The 24,882-nt window shown below is 31.2% G+C and overlaps 2 protein-coding genes across 2 annotated transcripts; one reads left to right on the top strand and one right to left on the bottom strand.

Annotated features, from left to right (window-relative positions):
• Positions 1–2,768: 2,768 nt before the first annotated feature.
• Positions 2,769–10,006, top strand: LOC127719698 (uncharacterized). The gene is made up of 5 exons (XM_052225936.1): positions 2,769–3,253; positions 4,615–4,767; positions 6,527–6,647; positions 7,237–7,410; positions 9,744–10,006. Exons 1-5 carry the CDS (start codon positions 2,784–2,786, stop codon positions 9,951–9,953), a joined length of 1,128 nt encoding a protein of 375 aa, XP_052081896.1. The 5' UTR covers positions 2,769–2,783; the 3' UTR covers positions 9,954–10,006.
• A 3,509-nt stretch (positions 10,007–13,515) lies between these two features.
• On the bottom strand, positions 13,516–24,356 carry LOC127719702 (signal recognition particle receptor subunit beta-like). Its single transcript, XM_052225939.1, has 7 exons — positions 24,181–24,356; positions 19,658–19,749; positions 19,186–19,260; positions 18,145–18,227; positions 16,789–16,848; positions 16,344–16,475; positions 13,516–14,146 (listed from the first exon to the last, which is right to left on the bottom strand). The coding sequence occupies exons 1-7, from the start codon at positions 24,302–24,304 to the stop codon at positions 13,933–13,935; spliced, it is 780 nt and encodes a 259-aa protein (XP_052081899.1). The 5' UTR covers positions 24,305–24,356; the 3' UTR covers positions 13,516–13,932.
• Positions 24,357–24,882: the final 526 nt, after the last annotated feature.

Below are 24,882 nucleotides of genomic sequence, written 5' to 3'. Positions count from 1 at the left end.
CAGTTCCTCTTGTTCGACTCTGATCTGTATGAAGTCAGATTCCTGGTCTATGTGGAAGCATTCAGTGTAAGTGTCCAGTATTATTTGTTTAGTGATGGCTAGACTTAGTAATCGTCCAGGGTGTACACCGTCCTTACTGTTAATTGATAGGTTAACAGACTTGCGTATTTGTCCACTCCTTCGTTTGCGTCCTCTAAAGTAGTATTTGCTGACTTTCACTGTTGTTTTGTTGAGTTTGTTGTTAATTTCAATGATTTTACTATTTAGATCTTGTATTTGTTTAGTCAGTAAAAAATCTTCAATTTTGTATGTCCCTGGGTTATTGTGGCCTTTGTTTTTGTTCCACTTTGATATTGATAGTATTGGACAATCAATCAATTTAATTTCAGCGTTCTGATGTTTATTAACAATATTGATGGCTCTTATATATTGTTCTTCTATGTTGTGGATTGCTTTATTGTTGTGATATTTTAATTTGATGTATCTTCCTTCTTTGGTGGTGAGATCGCATGTACCGGACCAGAGGTAAATGATTATTTGGTTGCCTTTTTAGGTCCTCTTCGATTAATCGACATAAAGCTTATAACAATCAGCTTGTCCGTCTGTCCGTACTTGTGTGTGTGTGTCCGTTCGTCCGTCACAAATGATTTTCGCTCTCTTAACATTAAGGGCATACGATACAGTTACAGGGTCAGGGGAGGCAATGACGTTGCTAACGTAAAATGTTATTTTGGCGACGTCAAACTGTGACATATCGGGAAAAGATGTATAGACGTATTTACACTTGTATGCAAATTTGTCTGCCATTATGTAAAATCACACAGGTTCCCGTAAACTTTGACATCATAATTCAAAACATTTGACGTCACAATTTAAAAGTGATTGTTGCCTGACGTCAGAAGGTGATTCAGAGTAGATCTAAGGTGATTCGGAGGCAAAATATAGCTAAATACCAAAAGTGTAAATACGTTTATTTTTCGACTGATTTTTATCATTCAAACTGATTTAACTTGAAAACGAGTTCGTGGACCCCTCTTTTTTTAAAATGACATTCGGTTTGATTACGTATGAAGATTATTTGTACCAAATTTCATGAAAAAGTCAATAATGCAATTTTTTAAATTTGATAAATATATACATGATATAGCAAAAAATTACGTTTTTTTCTATATTCATGAACATTTGATGAATTTGAGTTATTTCTAAACAAAAGATTTCATAAATTTACAAATAATTTAACAAAAAACAGCTTGTGTTTATCTTTTAAAACAAAAAAGTTATGCATTTCTGTCGGAAGTAAAAATACGTCGACAAATCCGAATTTTGAGCAAAACTCTGAAATTTCGAACTCATTTTACTTTAAAAGTAGCACATGAAGGTATATTTTTTATTACATATTTGATTTAATCAGGTAAAAAATAGCCTATTTGCAAATTTTCTTCAAATTTTCATTATGGGATCAAAACTGTATCGTATGCCCTTAAATCCCCTTAATCAACTGTTAATAATTGTTCCATGATGAAACTTTACATGTTTATGAACATGTTATCCTTCAGAAGGTGCGTCACAGACGAGGTAAAACTGTATACATAAACTTGATATAGCCTATTCTGTGCACATGTACAAAATTTTTCAGAGTGGGGAAGATCCTCATATTAATTAAAATGGGTATTATCTCCATTTAAAGGTAATTGTTGAAGACCAGTTGTTGTCTGAAATTCACAGTCTTTTTAAATTAATTTTATAGGAACTCATTTATTTTAATTTAAAAAGAATTATTCAAATATGACGACCTATATATCGTCCACCAGTATAATCAATATCTACTTTTAGCGCAGACGCATAGATGCACAACATTGGCTGTTCTGCGTAATGCCCATTTATTATTGAATAATATTGTATCATTAATATTATTATATGTGGGGTAAAACACAATAGCTGAAACAGCGTCATGTTTATAGGGCTTTCACTGTTAAATTCAAAATTATATAAAAGGGGAAATGGAAGATCTAAATAAAAATGCATAATTTTTACACCATTAATATAATTTCTTGAAACATTTGACATAATACCATCTGATGTTTAGTTCAATACATTAATTCTTGAAAAGTTTGACATAATACCATCTGATGTTTAGTTCAATACATTGATTCTTGAAACATTTGACATAATACCATCTGATGTTTAGTTCAATACATTATTTATTGAAACGTTTGACATAATACATGTACCATCTGATGTTTAGTTCAATACATTAATTCTTGAAACATTTGACATAATAGCATCTGATGTTTAGTTCAATACATTATTTCTTGAAACATTTGACATAATAGCATCTGATGTTTAGTTCAATACATTAATTCTTGAAACATTTGACATAATAGCATCTGATGTTTAGTTCAATACATTAATTCTTGAAACATTTGACATAATAGCACCACAATCAATGGTTGGGCTATAAAAAAGATATTGGTTGGTACATACCAGTCTATATTGATTCATACCAACATGTAATGCTTGTTGGCTTACATTGATTGTGGAAAACACAAGTTACTTCCACAGATTGGTCAAATTAGACTGTTTGGATTGTAGTCAGAATGACATGTCTGTCTACAATGATCTATGGATTGATACCTTGTCACCTAACCAAGTAACATATATGACTTGGTACTAGTGTTGGTCTCAAACAAGCCAGAGTATTTAATAAAACTAAAATTGATTTGATAGTTAAATTTTGATTTTAATAATTTTGTTTTAAATTTAGATATATATACTAGTATCAAATGGAAAGAAGACAAAGATCTAGATCTACTGAAAGGAAAACAGTAAAAAGACACAGAGGCTCTTCATCGCCTTCAGACTCTAGCCCGTCAAGAAAAAGCTATTTCAAAGTTCAATCTTGGATGAACAAGTCTAATTCACAAAACTCAGCACCGTTTTCACCATGGGACTTTGAAACTTTGGGAATTTATTATGATACCACAAACCTTTCTCTTGAAGAAGTCTTTTCTTTAGTGGAAAACAGATGTAATGATAAGATCAAAGACTTGCCAGAGTTTACACAATTGTTGATAAGATTAACAAAAGATTATTTCAAATTATCCTTGAAAAACTTTGGATTATTTGAAGCAAATAATAGAACAGAGGAGGATATTGAATTAGTAAAGGATAGCAATTGTCAGCTTAACTCGGATATCAACGAAGAAATTAAGAAATTGTCTGAATTCATCATTGACAGAGTTGATAATAGAGGGTAATTTAATAAGAAATATTAACAAAATATCAATTCTCTATGACCCTTTCTTGTGTACTCAAAACCTGCTTCATTGTTCCATTTTATAGTTTTGCTCTAAAATTAGTCTAGCTGGTACCATTATAATATGTATAAGTTACCTTAGAAACAATTGATGAATAACTATTTAAGTACCCTAAGCTTCTATATGTGTAAGTACGTGTCTGCAACCAATCAAACTATAATGAGGGGCCTGATGGGGGGGGGGGGGGTCTCATCACGATTCACGAGTTGATTTTTTTGTCAATCACGGTTTACAGAAAATAAATTTCCATGATCACGGATCACGAAAATATAAAAAAAAATAAATCTGTAGAAAAACGGATCACGATAGCGAAAATGCGCCGATCACGAAGAACGAAAATAACCCATCAGGGCTCTCTATAATATATGTGAGAAACTAAAGATTTATTTTGTATAGGTCTTTTTCATATGTCAAAGTTTTGTTAGAATTGTCAGGATTGTATTCCTTTAATTTTGAGTAGGATTTTTAGGTCCATTTTCTGTCATCTATATGCTTATATTATTTTTATCAATTTCTGAAACTGAAGAAAGGAATAATGTATAGTGAAAAATAAAACAACAAAAATACCAAACTCCAAGGGAAATTCAAAACAGAAAGTCCCTTATCAAATGGCAAAATCAAAAGCTCAAACACATCTAATGAATGGAAAATAACTGTTATTTATAAAAATTCCTTATGTCTCTCCTATCAATTTTAGTACATCAAATATAAATGACATCAAATTATACTTCAACTGGGAAATCAAGCAAAATTTTATGAAGTATGTCAGAATAACACTTTAAAACAGTTTCCTAACAACCTTAGTTTTGTCTTTATATAGCAGTTTAATCTATTTTGTTAAAAAATTGTAGAGGATACATTCTGATTGAAATATATGGTCTCTGATAATTGGATAATTGAATGTATTTTTTAATATGATGAATCAATAAAAAAAAAATTCAAACTTGAGGTAAACATTTAAATAATGTCATATTGTCTTTATAAAGACTTCCCCTTAAATATTCCAATCCTACAAATCAAAAGGTCAAAGTTTATGTTAAAAAATATTTCATGAAAAGGATAACCATGTTAACTTGCCCATCTTGCTTGATTGTGCTTCACTACCTGCCTCTAATTCTAGTAAGCACATTGGTATCAGGTGAGTTTTACATGTTTTTAGAGCTTCCAGTTTTAGTATAAGTCTTCCAAAATAATATATATAAAGAAGTCACAAAATCTTAAATGAAAGATGAATCTTTTTATAAAGTACAACTAATAATTGTGATATTTAATAATTAAAATGTTGGTTTTTTTTCAGGATATTTTACAAATGGTACTTAAATTTGAAACGTTTCCATTCTTTTGACCTGAAAAGATTTTTATTGACTCTCTGTCATAATTATGAAGTGAAGGAGAAGGATTTTCAGTTGCTTTTCATGAAGTTTACTGAGATTTTCTTGATGGAACCAATGTAAGTGTTTTTAAAATTTGTATTTTATGCATATTTGAAGAAAAAAAATGAAACAAATAAGACATAAATGCTCATGAGACAACAATAAATGAATTACCAAGAGTACTGTGGGTCCTATTTGATTTTTGAAGAAGTATTTTCATGTGTTTTTTTCTGAAGTTTTAATCTTGTGTGCATTATTTTTTTTCTTCATATTGTCATACAAAAGGAACAAAATTCATGTGCTAAATGTGAAATTTATGATCATACAGAGTTCAGTGCTATTAAAATGTGGATAATTGTTATTGTAACTGCACAATTTTTTGCCATAATTGTTGGAGGCTATGCGTTTACATCTGTGTCCTTTGGTCTTTGTTGGATAGTTGGTCTTATTAGCAATCATACCACATTTCCATATTTTTTATGAAAAAAAAATTATATTAATACAAGAAATAGTAACACTTAATAGCTTCTTTTTAGTGTCCCATACGCTCATTGATTCTTTATTCACAACAAACCAGAGTTTGCTTATTTTCAATAAATGGTTTTTAATGAATTCTAAACTAAAATTTGAAGATGTCCAAATTGCTAGTATATAAAAAAAGTTTGCTGTGTTTCTATTGGCATTCAGTTTTTGTCGAGCCTGCGACTTTTGTCGCAGAAAGATCGACATAGGGATAGTGATCTGGCGGCGGCAGCGTTAGCTAACTTCTTAAAAGATTTATATTTTAGAAGCTAGAAGATCTGGATGCTTCATACTTTGTATATAGATGCCTTATGATATGAAGTTTCCATCTGTCATATGTCCATTGTCCTTGACCTTATTTTCATGGTTCAGTGACTACTTGAAAAAAAAGTCAACCTTTTTTGTAATGTTTTTTTCTTTCTTATTATGAGTAATAGGATAACTATATTTAGTATATGTGTACCTTGCAAGGTCCTCATGCCCGTCAGACAATTTTCATTTGACCTCGACCTCATTTCACGGATCAGTGAACAAGGTTAAGTTTTCGTGGTCAAGTCCATATATCTGATAAAATAAGCAGTAGGTCTAGTATATTTATTATATGGAATGATTTAAGGTGTACATGTCCAACTGGTAGGTGTCATCTGACCTTGACCTCATTTTCATGGTTCAGTGGTCAAAGTTAAGTTTTTGAGTTTTGGTCTTTTTTTCTAATACTTTATGCAATAGGTCAACTATATTTGGTGTATGGAAATATTTTTCATAATTGTCTTAACTTTATGTCTTGTATTTGATTAATTTTAATACTAACGATTCATTTAATCACGGCTTGGGTCATTTAAATTCGTTTCGTTTTTATATCACGTGAAATATGTTCAACACACTAACGTTCCACTTGGACAATCAACAAAGGTGTTAATTACCGGTCACCATAAACATGTCATTTTAACTGTTATACAAACAAGTATGTTTACTCAGCTTTAATCTCTTTTGAAAATGATTAGGTTACATAAGAAATACATCTGATTTGAATTTTTATCATTAGGTCTGTATCTTTCGAAAATTCTTACTTTCGAACTTAGAGACATCGGGGTCAATTTAAATCAATAATACATCAATGGGACTATAAAATTTACTCGACTTAACCGAGTATTTGAATCAACCGAGTTCGACTCATCAGAGGTAATAATGCATTGATCAAACAGGAATTTTACCGGCACCGAGAAATTACTTCGACTCATCCGAGTTTTCGACACAACCGAGTTCGACACAACGAGGTTCGACTGTAGTTATAGTATTGTGTCTTTTCTTTAGACCAGGTGATTGCTGTGAAAGTAGTATTGAAATAAATGGTGAGATGTTGGTGTATGGTGCAGATATCAAGTATGAAAGACTCCAGTCAACAAAATCTTTCCTCAATGTTTATGTTAATGAGGTAAGCAAACAACTACAAAAGATCATTTATGAAATACCAGAGGTTGATAATACTTTGGACTTTGGACGGCAAATTAACATGTGGCAGGATTAAATAAGCTTGACTTCTCCACCATTCTCTAGTTTATCTAGATCAATGGAATAATAAATGGCACAGTGAAAAGGTACAATAAAATCACTTACCTGAATGATATAGGTATTATTGACAACAAAAACAGTAACAAGTTAACAAACACTAATTAATGCAGTATCAAACTGCTGTAACTGGTAGTTTCTACTGACCTAAAGGTATGTGTAGTTACTTAAAGCTCAATTTCTACTGATAAATAAACCATGTTTTCCCATAGCTTTTTTTCGTTTTGCTTCCTTTAGAAGTAGAGAATATCATGATCACATGCAATCATACTGTGAAAATGTATAAGAACTAAAAAGGATTGAATGTTCATGAAATCTAATATTTTTATACTATGTACATTGCATAGCAGACTAAGGCATGCTTGAAACGTGATTTTAAGAATTGATTTAATTAACTAATCTAGTTTGAATATGCATTTCTGATTTGTTTTGATTTAAGTTGAATTTCATTTCAGATAAATAAGGACAATAAAAAGTTATATGAAAATATTGATGAGGGAAAAGAAAACAGGGTTATCGACTCATTATCTGATGATCTTTTGGGAAAGGTTGCAAAAGAGCTCTTATTTGAAAGTCATAATTCTTGCTTTTGTCCTGGAGTTATTGGAATACTTTGCTGTGGAACAAAGGTAATTAATTTGATTGATGAAATGGGACAAAATGTGTGTCTTTTTTTTTTTTCTTTTTTTTGATTTTACCTAAATAAATCTGATAAAGTATAACAAATCTTTGAATAACATTAACTTATATATACATTTTGATACTGCCTCAGTGGTCTTGTGGTAGTCTGCTAGTCAATGTTTTTGGAGGGCCTCGGTGGCTAAATGATGAACGTAGTCCATCTACTGTTTCACAAGCCTGAGGTTGTGAGTTTGAACCATATATATTGTATGTGCATTCAACTCCAATCTTAAATGACGAGGATGATCAATTTTTCTGCCATGGTTGTGGTTCTCCAGCTTCCTCTACCAATTAAAACTGACTGCCACAATATAGCCAAAAGTGCTGAAAATGGCATTAGACACCAACAAGTGATTCAATGTTTTTGGTGTCAGGTCAAATCATATAATAAAATTGAGAATGGAAAATGGGTATGTGTCAAAGAGATAACAACCCAACCAAAGAGCAGAAAACAGCCCAAGGACACCAATGGGTCTTCAACACAGCAAAAAAATCCTGCACCTGGAGGCGGGCTTCAGCTGACCCCTAAACAATAATGTATACTAGTTTAAAAGAAGTCGGAGTCCAATGTTAGAATAGGTAACAGAAGAAAGTAAGCAAAATGACAATGATAAACATAAATTAACAAAGGACTTCTAGCAGATATTTACATGCCAGCTCCAGAATATTAATTTGAAATCTATTGTTTTTTTGCTAGGACATTTCGGGGATATAGGATAGACAAGTAGACTCAGGATGATGTGTCCAGTTAGTGTGAGAAAACATACCTTTATCCGTTTCATACCTATTTTCAAGTATGAACAAAATTGTCAGATGACTCTTAATAGGAGTAATTTCCTTAAACATGTTAAATGATGATTTTTGTCGCAGAAAGCTCGACATAGGGATAGTGATCCGGCGGGGACATTAGCTAACTTCTTAAAAGCTTAATATTTTAGAAGGTGGAAGACCTGGATGCTTCATACTTTGTATATAGCCTTATGTTACGAAGTTTTCGTCTGTCACATGTTCATTGTCCTTGACCTCATTTTCATGGTTCAGTGACTACTTGAAAAAAAGTTGAGATTTTTTGTTATGTTAATTTCTCTCTTATTATGAGTAATAGGATAACTATATTTGGTATATGCCTACCTTGCAAGGTCCTCATGCCCGTGAGACAGTTTTCACTTGACCTCGACCTCATTTCATGGATCAGTGAACAAGGTTAATTTTTGGTGGTCAAGTCCATATCTCAGATACTATTAGCAATAGGTCTAGTATATTTGGTGTATAGAAGGATTGTAAGGTGTACATGACCAACTGGCAGGTGTCATCTGACCTTGACCTCATTTTCATGGTTCAGTGGTGATAGTTAAGTTTTTGTGTTTTGGTCCGTTTTTCTTATACTTTATGCAATAGGTCTACTATATTTGGTGTATGGAATGATTGTAAGGTGTACATGTCTAGCTAGCAGGTGTCATCTGACTTTGACCTCATTTTCACGGTTCAGTGGTCCACGTTAAGTTTTTGAGTTTTGGTCTTTTTTCTAATACTATATGCAATAAGTCAACTATATTTGGTGTATGGAAATATCTTATGATGTACATATCAGTCTCACAGGTTTTATTTGACCTTGACCTCATTTTCACGGTTCATTGCTCAATGTTAAGTTTATGTGTTTGATTCTGTTTTTCTTTAACTATAAGCAATAGGTCAACTATATTTGTTATATGGAAGGATTGTAAGCTGTTCATGTCTGCCTGGCATAGTTCATCTGACCTTGACCTCATTTTCACGATTCATTGGTTTTAGTTTTAGTTTTCTTGGTTTAGTCTGTTTCTTAGAAACTATAAGCAATAGGTCAACTATATTTAGTGTATTGACTGATTGTAAGGTGTACATGTATTTCTCTTTTGGTTTATATGACCTTGACTTCATTTTCTTGGATCATGTTAAGTTTTAGTTTTCTTGGTTTAGTCTGTTTCTTAGAAACTATAAGCAATAGGTCAATTATATTTAGTGTATTGACTGATTGTAAGGTGTACATGTATTTCTCTCTTGGTTTATATGACCTTGACTTCATTTTCTTGGATCATGTTAAGTTTATGTAATAGTTGTAGTAAAGCTTTCATTTAGGACTATCAACATAATATCAATGGTTAGTAAAGAAAGCAAGACATTTCAGCGTGTGCACTCTCATTACTACATGTACTATAAATTCAGAAATTATTGCATGCATTTATTAATGTGATTTTTAAAGGTTAAACAAAAATGTGAGATTAATTTTCATCTTTATTTTCAGATAATATTTTTATACTGTGAAATTACTCCTAGTCACTGGAAATCAGCTATGGAGAAAACAAATCCTTCTGGAGATGGTTTTCACAGCACTATTCATTTTACAAAAGCATATGATTATATGAGTGCAGAAGACAGAAATGAAATTATTCCTTATCTCTTTTGGCTTGGATATGTCCAATCATCAAAATATGAAATTTTTGATATATCTTAATATAATGTATTAAAACAAACAAAAGTAAGAATTGTTACTTTTGTTTTAATCATTTTAACTTTATTACAAGGAGATTATGAAACTATGCTTCTTTATTGACTCCTCTTAACAAAGTCACAGAGGTGTGCAATAGTTTTGCTGTCTCAAGGGTCCGCAATTGTTCTGAGTTTGTGATAGGTCAGTTTAAGGTCAAGGTCCAGAAAATGGGCTATGTCACAGATTTTTGTCTCGCCTCAAAATGCTAGACAGAGGGATAACTATCCAGCGGTGGTGTAAACCCTGGTGTAAAGCTTTATATTTTAGAAGACCTTGATGCTTCCTACCTTGTATGCATATCTATCCCTTATGTTACAAATTTTCTGTATGTCATTTGTCCATTGTTCTTGATCTCATTTTCATGGTTCAGCGACTGCATAAAAAATATGTTGAATTGTTTGTGATGTGAATTACTCACTTATTAAGAGTAATAGGAGGATAACTATACTTGGTATAGGGGATCCTTGCAAGGTCTACATTGTCTGTCAGACAAGATTGATTGATTCACCTGGCCTCAACTTTATTTCATAGATCAGTAATCAAGGTTAAACTTTCGTGATCAAGTCCGTATCTCAGATACTTTAAGCAATAGGTCAACTATATTTGGTGTAAGAAATTATTTCACTGTGTACATGTCAGACTGGCAAGTTTCATCTTACCTTGACCTCATTTTCATGGTTCATTGTTCAATGTTAAGTTTTTGTGGTTTGTAGATATAAGATGTGGTATGAGTGCCAATGAGACAACTCTCCATCCAAGTCACAATTTGTAAAAGTAAACCATTATAGGTCAAAGTATGGCCTTCAACACAGAGCCTAGGCTCACACCGAACAGCAAGCTATAAAGAGCCCCAAAAATGACTAGTGTAAAACCATTAAAACAGGAATACCAACAGTCTAATCTATATAAAAAACGAGAAACGAGAAACACTTATGAACCACATCAACAAATGACAACCACTGAATATCAGGTTCCTGACTAAGGACAGGTGCAAACAAATGCAGCGGGTTTAAACGTTTTAATAGATGCCAACCTTCACCCTACCTGAAACAATAGTGTAACATCACAACATAGAAAGACACACTATAAAATATCAATTAAAATGGCTTAACTCAATCAAAAGACATATTAACAAAAACAAGTGAACATACACTGAACGAATAAATTAGATCTATGACACAATGTCAATACAAAATTAATAAAACAAGGAGTTAGATGTAAAACAATATCAGAAAGACAACCATAACCTTGGACAATATGCCACCAAATAAAATAACTAACGTAAACGGGTAAATAAAAATAATTTTGTAGTAAGGTATACATGGAGTACAGAAATAATTTTTACAAAATAAATAATTTTGTTGTTCCTAGTATTGGTCTATTTCTCCAATACTATAAGCAAAAGGAAAACTATATTTGTGTATACATTTGTGTAGTATGATTGTAAGGTGTAAATGTCGGTCTGGCAGGGTTCATCTGACCATGACCTCATTTACATGGATCTTTGATAATGTAACTTTTATGTGATACTTGTAGTAAAACCTTCATATTACAGACTTTCAACATAAATTCAATTATGAATAAGTAAAGCATGCAAGACATTTCTGCATGTAAACTCTTGTGGTAGAATTTTTCATACAACTTTGGCTCTTTGAAATTCAACTGAAAATTTAAAGTTCAAACAAGACCAATACCAGGTCTGGACCTGTGTCGCTGCATGTATTTGATTGTGGTTGCATGTATACTGAAGTATAACTGATCAATCCCTTTCATTGAAATTTCCTTGTACAATGCATGTTGTAAAATTTCAAACTATTCTCAAACAAGAAGTGGCTGTAAGGCAGATGTAAAAATTGCTTACACACTACAACTCATCATTATCAATGCAAGCTGCAGACCAAATATAAAATCATTCCCTTCAATACAAGCTTAGGAAACTTTGACAAAAAATTTCCTTTGTACAATGAGTGTTGTAAAATTTCAAACTATTGGCAAACAGGAAGTGGCTGCATGTCAGATGTAAATATTGCTTACACACCACAACTCATCATTATCAAGCTGTAGACCAAATAACAAATCATTCCTCCTTAAATACAAGCTATCCAAGGTATTTTGAATGGGTGGTCTGACAGACGGACATATGGACGGAGTAGAGTGGTTACTAGACCTGCTCTTGGCTTCGGTAACACAGGTAAAAATAATTCATTTATCTCATAATTTGAATGAATTCTTTAAAAATAGTTCAAAATTTGTATAGAAAGCACATAAAAGGTGAAAAGGGTGCTTTAATATGTTTTGATATCAAATCTCCAATTACAAATGCATAGATTTTTCCTAAAAATAGAAATGTTGTTGATACATAAACTTCTGTTTGATTGATAAACATTGTTTCAAGATTTCCCATATTATTGAATGAATGTGCTAAAATCATAGAATAGTATAAGACATTGTTCAAGCATACTTGTTATTGAATGAATGTGCTAAAATCATAGAATAGTATAAGACATTGTTCAAGCATACTTGAGTTAAAGATGGATAACTTTTACCAATAATACATTAGCCTTCAACAGGCATGTAAATGAATCCAGAAGTCTATGCTGAATAATGATTTTCTTTCTTTCTATACAAGCAGATGCAAAACTTCAGTATGTGTAATATGTCTTTCAAGTTTTAAGGATAATGGTTGAAAAGTGTAGGAGTGTATTACACAATATTGACAATATCTTTTTTGGTTAATTTTGCTGAAATATGACTAGGTTCCCAAATCGGGAAAAATAGAGAAAATTTCTCAAACAATTCCATAAGAACAGAATCACTACTTCAATGTTTGAAACTTGAAAACTAGAAGTTGAATTACAAAAAATAGGTACATGTATCCACTTTCCCCCACCTTCCCATCCGAACTATTATCCATATTTGCACTTGGTGCAACCAGGCCAAAAACTAAATTATTTATTTACTGAGAAACTATCTGGTAATTATTTTACTACAAACTAATACTGTAAATTCAGAAATTATTGTGAGGTTTTTATTACAGGGAATAATGCAACCTTGTGAGTATCGCAATAATAAAAAGTTGCATTCTGATATCTGATGCATATATCTGTATACAGCTTTTCCTGAAATCCCAATAATTAATCTTGCATTATTGTCCTTTCTTCAAAAATCGTGATAATTTCTGAATTTACAGTACTCCATGAAAGTCATGAGTATTTAAACAAAAGAGCTGCTCTCATCCAGCTTTGAACCAAATGCCTTACCAATATTGCTCTAGCATAAAGTTACGATTACTTTTTCTTGAAATGGTTGCTGTTGCTGAAATATAACCCATATAACTCAAGAATGCTCAAGCTAGGATCAAGCTATCTTTCTAGTATTATTGTGTTACAAAATTAAGTACTAGAGTTGCATTTAAAAGTAATCTTGGTCAATTTTTTAATCATCAGAAATTTGCAATAATGAATGCACACCTTGATCTATGCATTAAGGGTCCATAATTGTGGTATACATCTAATTAATAAATACATTCAAATTTCAATATTTATTTCTTCTTCCAGCACCAAACAAAATATACACAATTGACAATTTGAGTATCTTCCAATACAAATTCTGACTGTCTTTAAAAAAAAAACTTGATTTTGTACTATTGAATGATTTTGAAATCTACTAAATTCAATCAATTACTCTTATTTCTTCTGTTGTCATAAAATAAAGCAGTGATAATGATTGGTCTCTATAGTTCAAGAATACTCTACAGATATGAGCATTGATCAACAAGTGGTACTTAAGTACATTTTAACAAACAATATCCATTTAAACTACAAACACAACAAGTATAACCTTAACTGTTCTTCTTAAACACATAGTTTGTTTTAAACAATCATTTTGATTTTTCAAGCATACAAAACTTGCACTCATGAAATTTTGAATAACCAATGAAATCTTAAGCTATTTTTATCAACCAATCATCTAGGTCCTTCATTTGTGGTTTACTTTCAGCATCTTTTCCCTTCAAGCTACACTCTACAAAGTCTACTTTCATTGGTTTCAGATCATCAAAACTGAAATCCTTGTTACGTTTACCAAGAAATGTGTTGTTGTTCCCTGAACTTTCAATCTGCTGCAATGAGGCCGACCTTGTTACTCTCAATGTGTTCCTAAAATATCAAAAATATTTGAACAATTTGTTTTATTGGCAAATTTACAATTTCTTCCATAAAACTTTTGATACTGGTTTTGTTAAGTCTGAGATTGCTCTGACATCTGACAACCTAAGAAGTTGTGATCTTATAATATTTCCTCACAGCACTTGTGAACATGGGAGCTAAATTATGCAAAAAAGGGGGTTAGTATGTGAATAAAAGTTACATGTTCGTGGAGTAATATGAATAAGGAATCAAATAATGTAGGATTTATCTACTTGAAAATGGATCTGCAATTTCAAGATAGAAACTTGCCGCACCAAGTCCAGGTCAGCAATTTCCATGTTTAATACATTGACAGTGCTCTGACGTCCCACAACCCTAAAAAGTCCATCAAACAACAGAGCAATCTTGGACTAGTTTTGATTACACTTTAGTAATGCTGTATCAGCGACTTCTCTAATTACAGCCATTACAAATGTACTATTAACCTCTGAAAAGAACTTCAATGTACATGACAGGTTTCTGGTATATCCTTCATCAGGTACACTCGAGACAAGAACTTCGGAAAGCCAAATACATGACAATTTCATTCAATTCAATATTTTATTTACGTCTCAATTTATGCAGGTATTGAGTTTGAAATTTGTTTTACAATATCAAAATAAAGAGCTGCGCCATGAGTGCATGATACGCCCGTCCCTTTTTCAATGAATAAAGTTCCATAACTCCTCAATGTCATATCAGAAATTTATAAAAATAGGGAGGTTATTTTATTAGATATAAATCAGTCACCAAAGTTTCATGAAAACTACTCAAAGCACTTTTGAGTTATTGTCCGAAAATTGGAAAATTAACCCTTTTTACATATATAATCCCATAACTCAGAAACTTAAAATCTAAAATTCATAAAAACATATATAAACAATTCACCCAAAGTGTTTTGCAAATTTATGAAAGTGTTTTTGAGTTGTTGTCCGAAAACTGGAAAATCCCCCTTTTTTAATGAATAAACCCCATAACTCGGAAATGTAAAATCTAAAATTTATAAAAATCTAAAGGGAGCTTACAACCATAGATATAAACAATTCACCAAAGTTTCATGCAAATTGGTTAAAAATTTTTGAGTTACTGTCCGACATGTTGACGATAGACGGACGGAAGGACGGACAACGGTATACCATAATACGTCCCATAAAAGGGCGTATAATAAGAAGATGTGGTATGTTTGCCAATGAGACAACTCTCCACAAGAGACCAAATGACACAGAAATTAACAACTATAGGTCACTGTACGGCCTTCAAAAATGAGTTAAACCCATACCACATAGTCAGTCCATTTGGACAAGAGCACTGAAAGCATTGATAGATTGTTTGGATTTAACTTTCACTTGTCTGGGCTGGGAAAATGGGATAAATGTTGATGTAAAACAAAATATAGAGTTCTATTTGAAATAACAAAATCAAAAACAACAGTAGCAAAATACTCCTCAAAGATACCAGGCCTATAATTTGGTACACCAGATGTGCATATTGTCTATATTAGACTCATCAGTAGTATTCAAAATCAAATCTGTTGGAAGGCCAAATCATATACAAAGTTAAAAGAGTTCCAATGTCCCCCGTGTTGCACATATTTTATATTTCCAAGGGGCATAACTCTTTTAAAAAAAGTCGATCGTCCACCATTATACAACTTGTCTGAGATATTGCTGATATTAACCTATAGTACAAGTTTTATAAAAGTCTGGCAAGAATTGTACCTGTGAGAGCGCTAACAAGAACGGACGGACGGTATTTCAGTGTACTCTGCAATGCATTACGCGGGAGACAAAAGCGAAAATTTCAAAAGGTTGTGCCAAATACAGCTAAGGTAATCTATATCTTGGGGTAGCAATACCTTTGGTTTTTGAATTATTCAACATTTTATAAACAGTTAGTTTACAGAAAATGAAAATATCAATGATATTTCATGTCAACACAAAAGTGTTGACTACTGAGTTGGCTATACCATCCAGGACAAATCATCAACCAGCAACAGTATTGACCCAGTGGTAATGCTCAAATAAAATACAGTTACATTAAAAGCACAATAAACAATATTTGCTTATCTGACTATTTAAATTTCCATTCTGTTAATATCAATCAAATGAACTTTTTTATTTAGATTCAGTGTTAAAAGATGTTACACATAAACAACACATGTACTTACATTTCTTTTTCTAATTGTGACCTTATAACCTCAGCTCCTTTTGACATTAAAAGGTCCTGTTTGTTACATGCTATCAATACAGGTGGGATATTGTATGATATAACGCTGTCACTTAGTGCTGTGTATAGATAACTAAAAATAAAATATAATTAAATTTTACTATGTCTGAGGTAACAATTAATGAAGTCAGATGATCACTAACAACTCTTCTTACAGAAACTATAAAAATTTCTCTATCAAAGCCGCTAAGCTTCCATCAATAAAAATCTCTTTATATTTCACAAAAAAATCAATTCAATCGAGCATAAAATAAAATCAAGTCACAAGCATTTAATTGCTATGTTTTGGGAGTGTCCTTTTTATAAGAGTTATTGTCATACTAATGTATACTCTATTTTTCATCTTACTGATTTCATGAGAACATTTATTTTCAATATTAACTTACTCTGCAACGTCTTTAATTTCTTTCTGTAAAGTTGAACTGTCAATCACAAATATTATACCCCTGGAAAAAAATAAACAAGGTTGTAATAATGCTGACCCTTTAAATAAATTGAAAAATTTTAACCTTGGTTTTAACCTTTAATAAACTATAAAACTACATAAACAAACAGTTTAAAGACACAGACTTTACCAAATTCTTCCATAGATACAAAGATTTGGTTTGGAAGTTTGGCTGTACCTGTAGACAACTTATTTCAAACAGGATAGCAATATTTACGGTGATGATGTCTACTGAGTGTGGAGATTAAGATACGATCCAGGTAAACTTATGGATCCTTTAAAAAAACTTATTCTAAAAGGTTACCAATTCAACACTGTAATTAGATCTTTGAATATTGTTTTTATTGGTATAAATATTGATGTTATCAGTAAATTAACACATACTTAATATTATTGTTATACACATTAGCATTCATGGTTCTACAATCTGTCGATACCTATATTATGGCATTGCACAAGGTCATGTTTTTCTCCGACTGTTAATGACCTCTTTAAAATCAATTGGATGTTGGATGTGTACTGATTGATATATTAGTCTTAGATACATGATTTTTTTTTAAAGTTGTTATTGGCTTTGAACTAGCTGTCAGTAACTGTGAGTACTCTCAGATCTGTACTTTGTCTTTTTTGTTATGGGGGGTGTATAAATTCCCTGCCATGCCCAGTCTGTGATTTTGTTAGTTGTTTTTCTGATTTGTATTGATCTGATGAGTAAAGCCCTTTTCAACTGATTTTTATTGTTTGTTCTTATGTTGATCTGTAACACCACTGTCCCAGGTTAGGGGGAGGATTTGGCGACAGAAAAAATGTTTAACCCCGCCACATTCTGTATGTGTCTGTCTCAAGTCAGGAGCCTGTAATTCAGTGGTTGTTATTTGATGCTGTATATCATTTTTGTTTTTCTTTTATTGTTTCGTTCATAAATCAGGCCTTTAGTTTTCTTATTTGGATTGTTTTACATTTGTCATTTCAGGGCTTTTTATAGCTTACTATGCGGTATGGGTTTTTCTCATTGTTGAAGGTGGTACAGTGACCTATAGTTGTTAACTTCTTTGGTCTCTGGTGGAGACTTGTCTCATTGGCAATCATACCACATCTTATTTTTATATTTATGATTTTTTTGTGGTTATCATTTAAAATTTGAAATAATTTTATTTGTGGTATCACAATATGACAGGTTTGAACAATATACAGTCTATTTGTAAAAAATAAAATTTGATAAGAATTTTCATCAATCAAAACACTGAATAAAACCCCATGAGATCTGGTAAAAGTATACTTAAAGCCTTTACTTTACCTTGCTAAGCTTTTATACTGGTGCAGCATTGTCTGTCTTAATCTCTCATGTCCTGGTACATCAATTATCCTTAAACTCTTAGTCTGCAAATCACAAGTTAAATGTGCAGTAGAATTTCATATATCTATAAATAGCTTTTTAGTACGAGAAAAAAAAAATGACTCAATTCAGTAATTAATAGAACTAAATTATTATAAATTTGAACTTTTTATTTCCTCAAAAATAATATGCGAGATACATTACAGTACTATTTTTAATCTTATATAATATACTGATCAGATGTAGTGAGAGCTATCACTCACTTATTTATCAAAAATGACCAAATATCAAGAAGCTCTGATTTTTAGTCTTTTTAAATAATTTTCTTAAACATGCATCTACATGAATAACATACATTTATACTGAAAAAGTTCAAATATATTTAACTGAATACTGGAATCTTTCAAGGTAGAATGTATAGATGCTAATATGACACATTGGTACCCAATATTAAAGAGCGCAACTTTGTAGTTGCTGAAAAAAATGCAACAAAAATGTGTTACATTATGGATGGACGAACACAACAGAGGGAAACCACTCCAGTATATACAACCCTCATTTGGAGTTGGGTGTAATTAATGTAAAAGCATACATGTGTATTTCAATTCATTTTTCATTTACATATTTTGAGTTGGAGAAATTCTACTTTACACTATCAACTAAGGATGTTTCTGGCAGGTTCGATGCCCAATTCATATATGTTCCTCATGTCATTTTGATGGTATTAATCATAACTTATTCATATTCTCAAAAGTGTAGCAGCTATTTAGTCACTCATTTTGTACAACAAATTTTAAATTTGACTATGCTGTATGGTTCATTGAAATCTTACAAATTACAATTCAATTTTCTACGACTTGACCTAAACAAACACTAAAGGAATTTATTATATGCTTGTAATATGGTCATGCAACTCAAAGATGCATCTCTGCAGTAAATTACATCCCTTTAATTACCCATTGAGTCATTAAATAAAGCAGAACTATTTTGTATCTACAGTACCTTTCCTTGAACTTGGTAACTTCCAGAATTACTGGCTATTGAGGTAAAGGTGTCTGTGTAATTCTGATGAACAAGCTGCAAAAAAACCCAGTTACAGTTAAAACATGGACATACATGTGTATATTTGTATACAAATATAAAAGTATCATTACACATGTACCATTTTGCTACCTCTCACATTGATTTTACAAAATAACAAAATACTTTCTGACAGACAGCAATTTGTGGTTCTTGCCTTGTATAATGGTAGGTAAGGATACTTAAAAATTGTTAATCTAAGAAAAACCACAAGATGAATGTTTGTATTTAACTCCATATGTGTAGCTGTAATGAATAGAGACAGAAAAATACATTTAATCACACCAACTTATATGTAACTTATAAATCTAACACAAAGTTTGTGATGCATGGTTGGATTGGGATCAAATAAAGTCTGTGAATTAAGTGTGTTGAGTATATGTTTTGAACTTACCCTGGTATACAGAAGAGTTTTCCCCGATTCACATGTTCCCAACAACAGCACACCACTTCTCTTGTTGGATTTTCCTTTACAGACAAGGATTACTGAAAATAAAAAAGTCTATTAACAAATATTTATTTTATATGAAGGTTTTACTATATTTCGGGATTTTGTACCAATTTTTCGAATCTATACCAACCTTACCTGGATTTCAAGGGGCTGAGAATAACCACATACAATCATAAAAAGCCCATGCTATATTATGCATGCATAAAATGTTTATAATGGAGGGGAGTGTTGCATTTTGTTTTTAAATATAATATTGCATTGAAAAAAAATGTTTCTCACTCAGTATTTGGATGATTTTTTTAATAGAAATAATGTATAAGCCAAAAACATGCAACCCATTTGAGCTATAGTATTATTTATTTTATAGATTTTCAAACGAAGTTGAAAGCCATGAAATGTACAAGGGGTCTATTATTTTTTTATCTTAAGCCACTGTCTACCAGCTCTCTGCAAAATAATTTATTACTGCTGTTCCTTATCCAAGAAAATTGCTAGAGTAAATTTTATTAATTAAGAATATTCTATAGGTAAGAAGGTGTAGAGCAATACAACCCAGTTCTTAGCATACTAATTATATATAAAGATACTAAACTGACTTAGAAAGTGAACTTTTTCAATAGTTCATTTGCTAATTACCTATTTGATTCTGTTATTACATGTACATACCATTTAACACAAATTGCTTTCCTTTGTTAATCATAGACTGGTACCATTTCAAACAAAATTGGCTTTTGCCAACATAAAGCATGATAAGTTGAAAATGATATATATCAGCGTTTTAGCCAATTTTAATAGTGAAAAATAACTACTAATATCAAAAGTTTTTAGCTTATCAAAAATTAAATATAACAAGCATTCTGTGAGTATTGCATGGCAATACATAGTCCCCTACCGGTTACAAATTCTTTGTAATGGAACTAAATTCTAACTTGATTTATAACTTGTCATGGTGTAAACTACATAAAAATATCAAGTCAAATCTTCAAGCATGACGAAAAAAACTGTTGAAAACTGATTATTTAAGTGAATTTTCTATGCCCAAAATTATCTGACTGGAACAAAATTCCAACTTGATCTGTAACTTGTCATGATAAAACTATATACTGAATATCAAATCAATATCTTCAAGAATGACAAACAAACCTACCACTAAATTCTTCAAACTATTTAACAAAGAAAAGGAAAAAAATCCAAAATGTCATTTTGTCTTTTAAAAATCTTTTAAAAAATGAGTTATTTCCCTTTGAACAGAAATCTACTTATTAATAAGTATTTCATCAAAAAATTTAATTCTAGGGAAAGGGTTTTAACTGAACAAAGAGAAAAGCTAAAATCGTGAAAATTGAACTTGACCTGAAACTTGTCATGATAAATCAATAAACCAAATATCAAAATAATATCTTCAAGCACGAAGAAAAAAAGTCTGAAAAACTTTTTTGCCGGACTGACAGACTTCGTCGGTAGGTGACTAATAAAAAGATCTGAAAAACTTTAATGTTACACACATTATGCACAGATAAATTTGCTCTTTCTGCTAGCTCTCCATTGTCAATGAAATTTTATGTCCCTCCTAAGGGAGACAACTAAAAAATTGATCCCTTAATTATCACAGGGTCAATTACAGGAATTGGCAAACAGACTATTAGTCAATTATGAAAGTTGCAAGTACTTCCTTCCTCAAATACATGACATATACAGTACACACAATCAACAAGTTTCCTCACATACTTATCTGAGACAACTTCACTTGACAATTTTTAACAAATTGACATTTTATTCATATCATATACATTATGTAATACAGCTTGAGTATACTGAATTTTTGTCACAAGATACTTGTTTTCAAATCTTATATAGAGACATACATTTAGTGACTTATGTGTATATTAGAGATATGTGATGGTGATAAAAATGGTTGAGTCATTAACCATATTTCTTTTAAAAAACTACCATATATATATCATTTAACCAAATTTAAGTAGGAGATTGAATTTTTCTTGTTTTTTTTTTCTTTTTCTTTTTTTACTTTAAGAGGAGGTGGTCACTGCAAAATGCATTTCAATTTATTATATATATAATTATATAATCTATATATATATATCCAGCAATGCCTCAAAACTTTCCCAGGTACAAATGTACACATATGAGTTTGTACTAAAGAGTTTTAAACAAGACCATAACCCCTTTTGGGATCTGAATGGGGAGCAATTTTCTGATTTGACAGCCCTAATTAGAAAATAACTCAGGACAGGGTTTCCACTGGTGGTTGCCATTATCACATTTTGCAAATTAATAATAATTGTGGCGATTAAAAATCATGATTGGCAAAAGAATTTGGGGAAAGAAATACAACAGTAAGAATTTGGCCATCTTCTTAATTATGGTTCAGGTTATCTGACTTTTTCCCTGATCAGACAATACTCAGATTTCACCTTGAACTCATCATGTGTACCGATTTTAATACAAAATCAATAATCAGCTGATTGCATTTGGTAGCAATTTTTGGCAACAATGGACTAATAAATGTAGGTGTTAATTGTATTGGTTAATGAAAATGTGCTGTAAAATGGTGTTACATGTCATCTAAAGAATTGTTTTAACAACTACAAAAATGTTATTGTTTTGAAGAGGGTACTTCACATCGTTTTAGTGTTGCACCTGCTGTTTTACTTCTTAATTTTTACTTTTAAGGATGGTCCAGAAAATAAAACTAGTGTTATAAAGAAAGGGTCAAAGTAAGAAAAAGATTCACAATGGTTCATAATAAGCTGTCTTACATGTAGTATCTTTGTCATTTTAGAGGAAAAGTTATGATAAATTTAATTAAATAATACTTCAATATGAAAAAGCGTCACCTGAAAATAGCATTCTTTTCTTACATCAAAAATGGCATCAACAGAACTTCAGCTGGGAATTTTTTTTGGCAATTTAGTAAAGATTTATTTATTGTTCAGCCCTCAATCATAAAGCCAATGATGTGGGGTATCTCAAAAGTTACCTGTCCCACGATTTCCTTAGAATCACAAAAAACTCAATATGAATACAAAAACCAATAGATATTAACCGAACATTTTACTTGTTATGGAGTAGTACTGATTTAATCAGGAACATATATTGACGGGACTTGACACTACCTAGTTACATGTATAGCCAATTTTATCGTGGGGTCATAGTTAATAAATGACACGATACAGAAACGGACATGTGTAAAATATGTACTCGCTATTATCTTAATAATTTCTGATAATATCAATAAAATGTCATTCAAACTAAGTAATAAGTAATGCCAGTGTATTGAACTTGTAATCTGTCACTTCAAATTTGTCACAATTGCATTCGTTTCATCACAGAAGGGTACAGAATGCAAACGGAGTAATAAAAAATGGTGCCGATGGCATTCCCAGTAACCGCGAGTTTCATAAACCATTATAAAACACATCACATCAAATAAATCATACTTATATTGGTCATTTTATATGACAAAATATATCTTCTTTACGATAAAACTTGTATTTGTTGAACGTTTGGAATTATGTGGTTAATTTATCGAGCAGTTCAGATAGTTTTTCAGTCAGACGCTTCCAAAATCGATAAATCTTTCGACGTCTCATAAAGTTCGGGATTTTATAATTTTATACTGAAAAGCCTATCAGATTCATTTCCCGTTAGATAAACTGTTCCCAGCTTTAATAGATATCAAATTTTTACTCCAAGAAAGAACAATATAACTTCATGAATTTGATGTCTTTAACTTTTATGCAAGTTCCTTGTATAACAATATGGCAATGTAATTATTCAAACTTTATCATGGAAGGCGTAAGGTATGCCCGTGCCTTGTGCAATGTACCTTTGTAGTTTTAAATTTTCCTAATTAAAATAAGCAACTTTTCTATAGTTTAAAATTTATAACATATTTATCATAGGTATTTAACTTTTGAATAATTATGTCCGCCATATTGTTATACAAGGAATTTGCACACAAGACACACAAATCAAAAATCTGAAATTAAATTGTACTTTTATTGAGTAAAAATGACAAATATATATATCAAATGGAAAGTCTTAATATAATAATAATCAATAAAAACAGAATTACACCATATAAAATTGAGTTTTCAGGTTATATCTAGTATCTGTTCTCTGGTTCATATTGAGTTTTTATGAGTTTCGCGAAATCATTGTACCCAAAAGTTACTGATTGTTTTTAAATGATACTGATAGTGATATAATTAAATGTCATAATTCGTAAAATAGTTGATGACCATAGAAATAAGATTCAAAATCATTTTTGTTTAGTTTTAATTTTGCAAAAATCAGTATTTAAATACATATTTAAAGGGATCTAATGGTAACACCTGCCTCATATTAATATAGATAAACTATAAAATTATCGGGATAAAACATATGGCCACATTTCTTCATGCGATTGCAACATTTCTTGGGTATAGTAAAATATCATGTGTTACCTATCGTAAGCAAAACAACTAAGCTTGCTACTAAGATGCCTATAGTTGTAGGATCCTGTTTCTGGACATTGTCAGTCAATACATTTGCGTATTGTATAATTTGTTCCTGAATGCCGGCTCCCATGTTGTCAGTCAACGTCAACTTCCGGTATCAATAACTGCCAGACTAAAGACGGAAATCGCAGCGTATTCCGACTTTTCCCTTAAAAAAGGCGTAAAAAGGCGGAAACAACCGAACATGTCAGAATATGTTACTTACTTTAAAAGTTATTAAATTCAGGATCCTTACGGTTATTTACCACCAGACTCACATAGTGTGATTTGTTCTCTGTTATTTCTGTTATAGCTTACGTTTTTTTTTTATCAAATTTATTATCAATTAATTATTTAAAAATTTTATCAAAACGTAGATTTTACCAAAACAAAAACAAAAACAATTTTTTTTTTTTTTAGTTTGATGTTGTTATTACTTTTTGTTTGGTCATATATTTTTGTATTATCAATTTTTACAATTTTTCTTTGTTTTTAGTTTATATTTTTTATTGTTTTTTTTCAAGTTAATATTACATTTTTAATTTTAATTTTTTAGTTGAAGATAAAAAAAAAAACACGATTGCCTGTTTATTTCAGGTGTGGATAAGTATCAATGAGCACATCGTGATCGAATGCATCCTTGAAGGTTTCTGTAGTAGTGTTTTTAGT

Source organism: Mytilus californianus, unplaced genomic scaffold (genome assembly GCF_021869535.1).
Source record: "Mytilus californianus isolate M0D057914Y unplaced genomic scaffold, xbMytCali1.0.p SCAF_11, whole genome shotgun sequence".
In the NCBI taxonomy this organism is placed as follows: Eukaryota; Metazoa; Mollusca; class Bivalvia; order Mytilida; family Mytilidae; genus Mytilus; species Mytilus californianus.
This window is presented reverse-complemented; position numbering and strand designations above follow the sequence as displayed.

Bases quoted from the DNA above. Each gene is read 5' to 3' on its own strand.
- LOC127719698 (XM_052225936.1), top strand. From the start codon at position 2,784: ATGGAAAGAAGACAAAGATCTAGATCTACTGAAAGGAAAACAGTAAAA. The intron at 6,648-7,236 runs GTAAGCAAACAA...ATTTCATTTCAG, and splicing joins TCAATGTTTATGTTAATGAG to ATAAATAAGGACAATAAAAA. The intron at 7,411-9,743 runs GTAATTAATTTG...CTTTATTTTCAG, and splicing joins TACTTTGCTGTGGAACAAAG to ATAATATTTTTATACTGTGA.
- LOC127719702 (XM_052225939.1), bottom strand. From the start codon at position 24,304: ATGGGAGCCGGCATTCAGGAACAAATTATACAATACGCAAATGTATTG. The intron at 19,750-24,180 runs GTAACACATGAT...TTTTATTTTCAG, and splicing joins AGTTGTTTTGCTTACGATAG to TAATCCTTGTCTGTAAAGGA. The intron at 18,228-19,185 runs GTACTGTAGATA...TGTGATTTGCAG, and splicing joins GTTACCAAGTTCAAGGAAAG to ACTAAGAGTTTAAGGATAAT.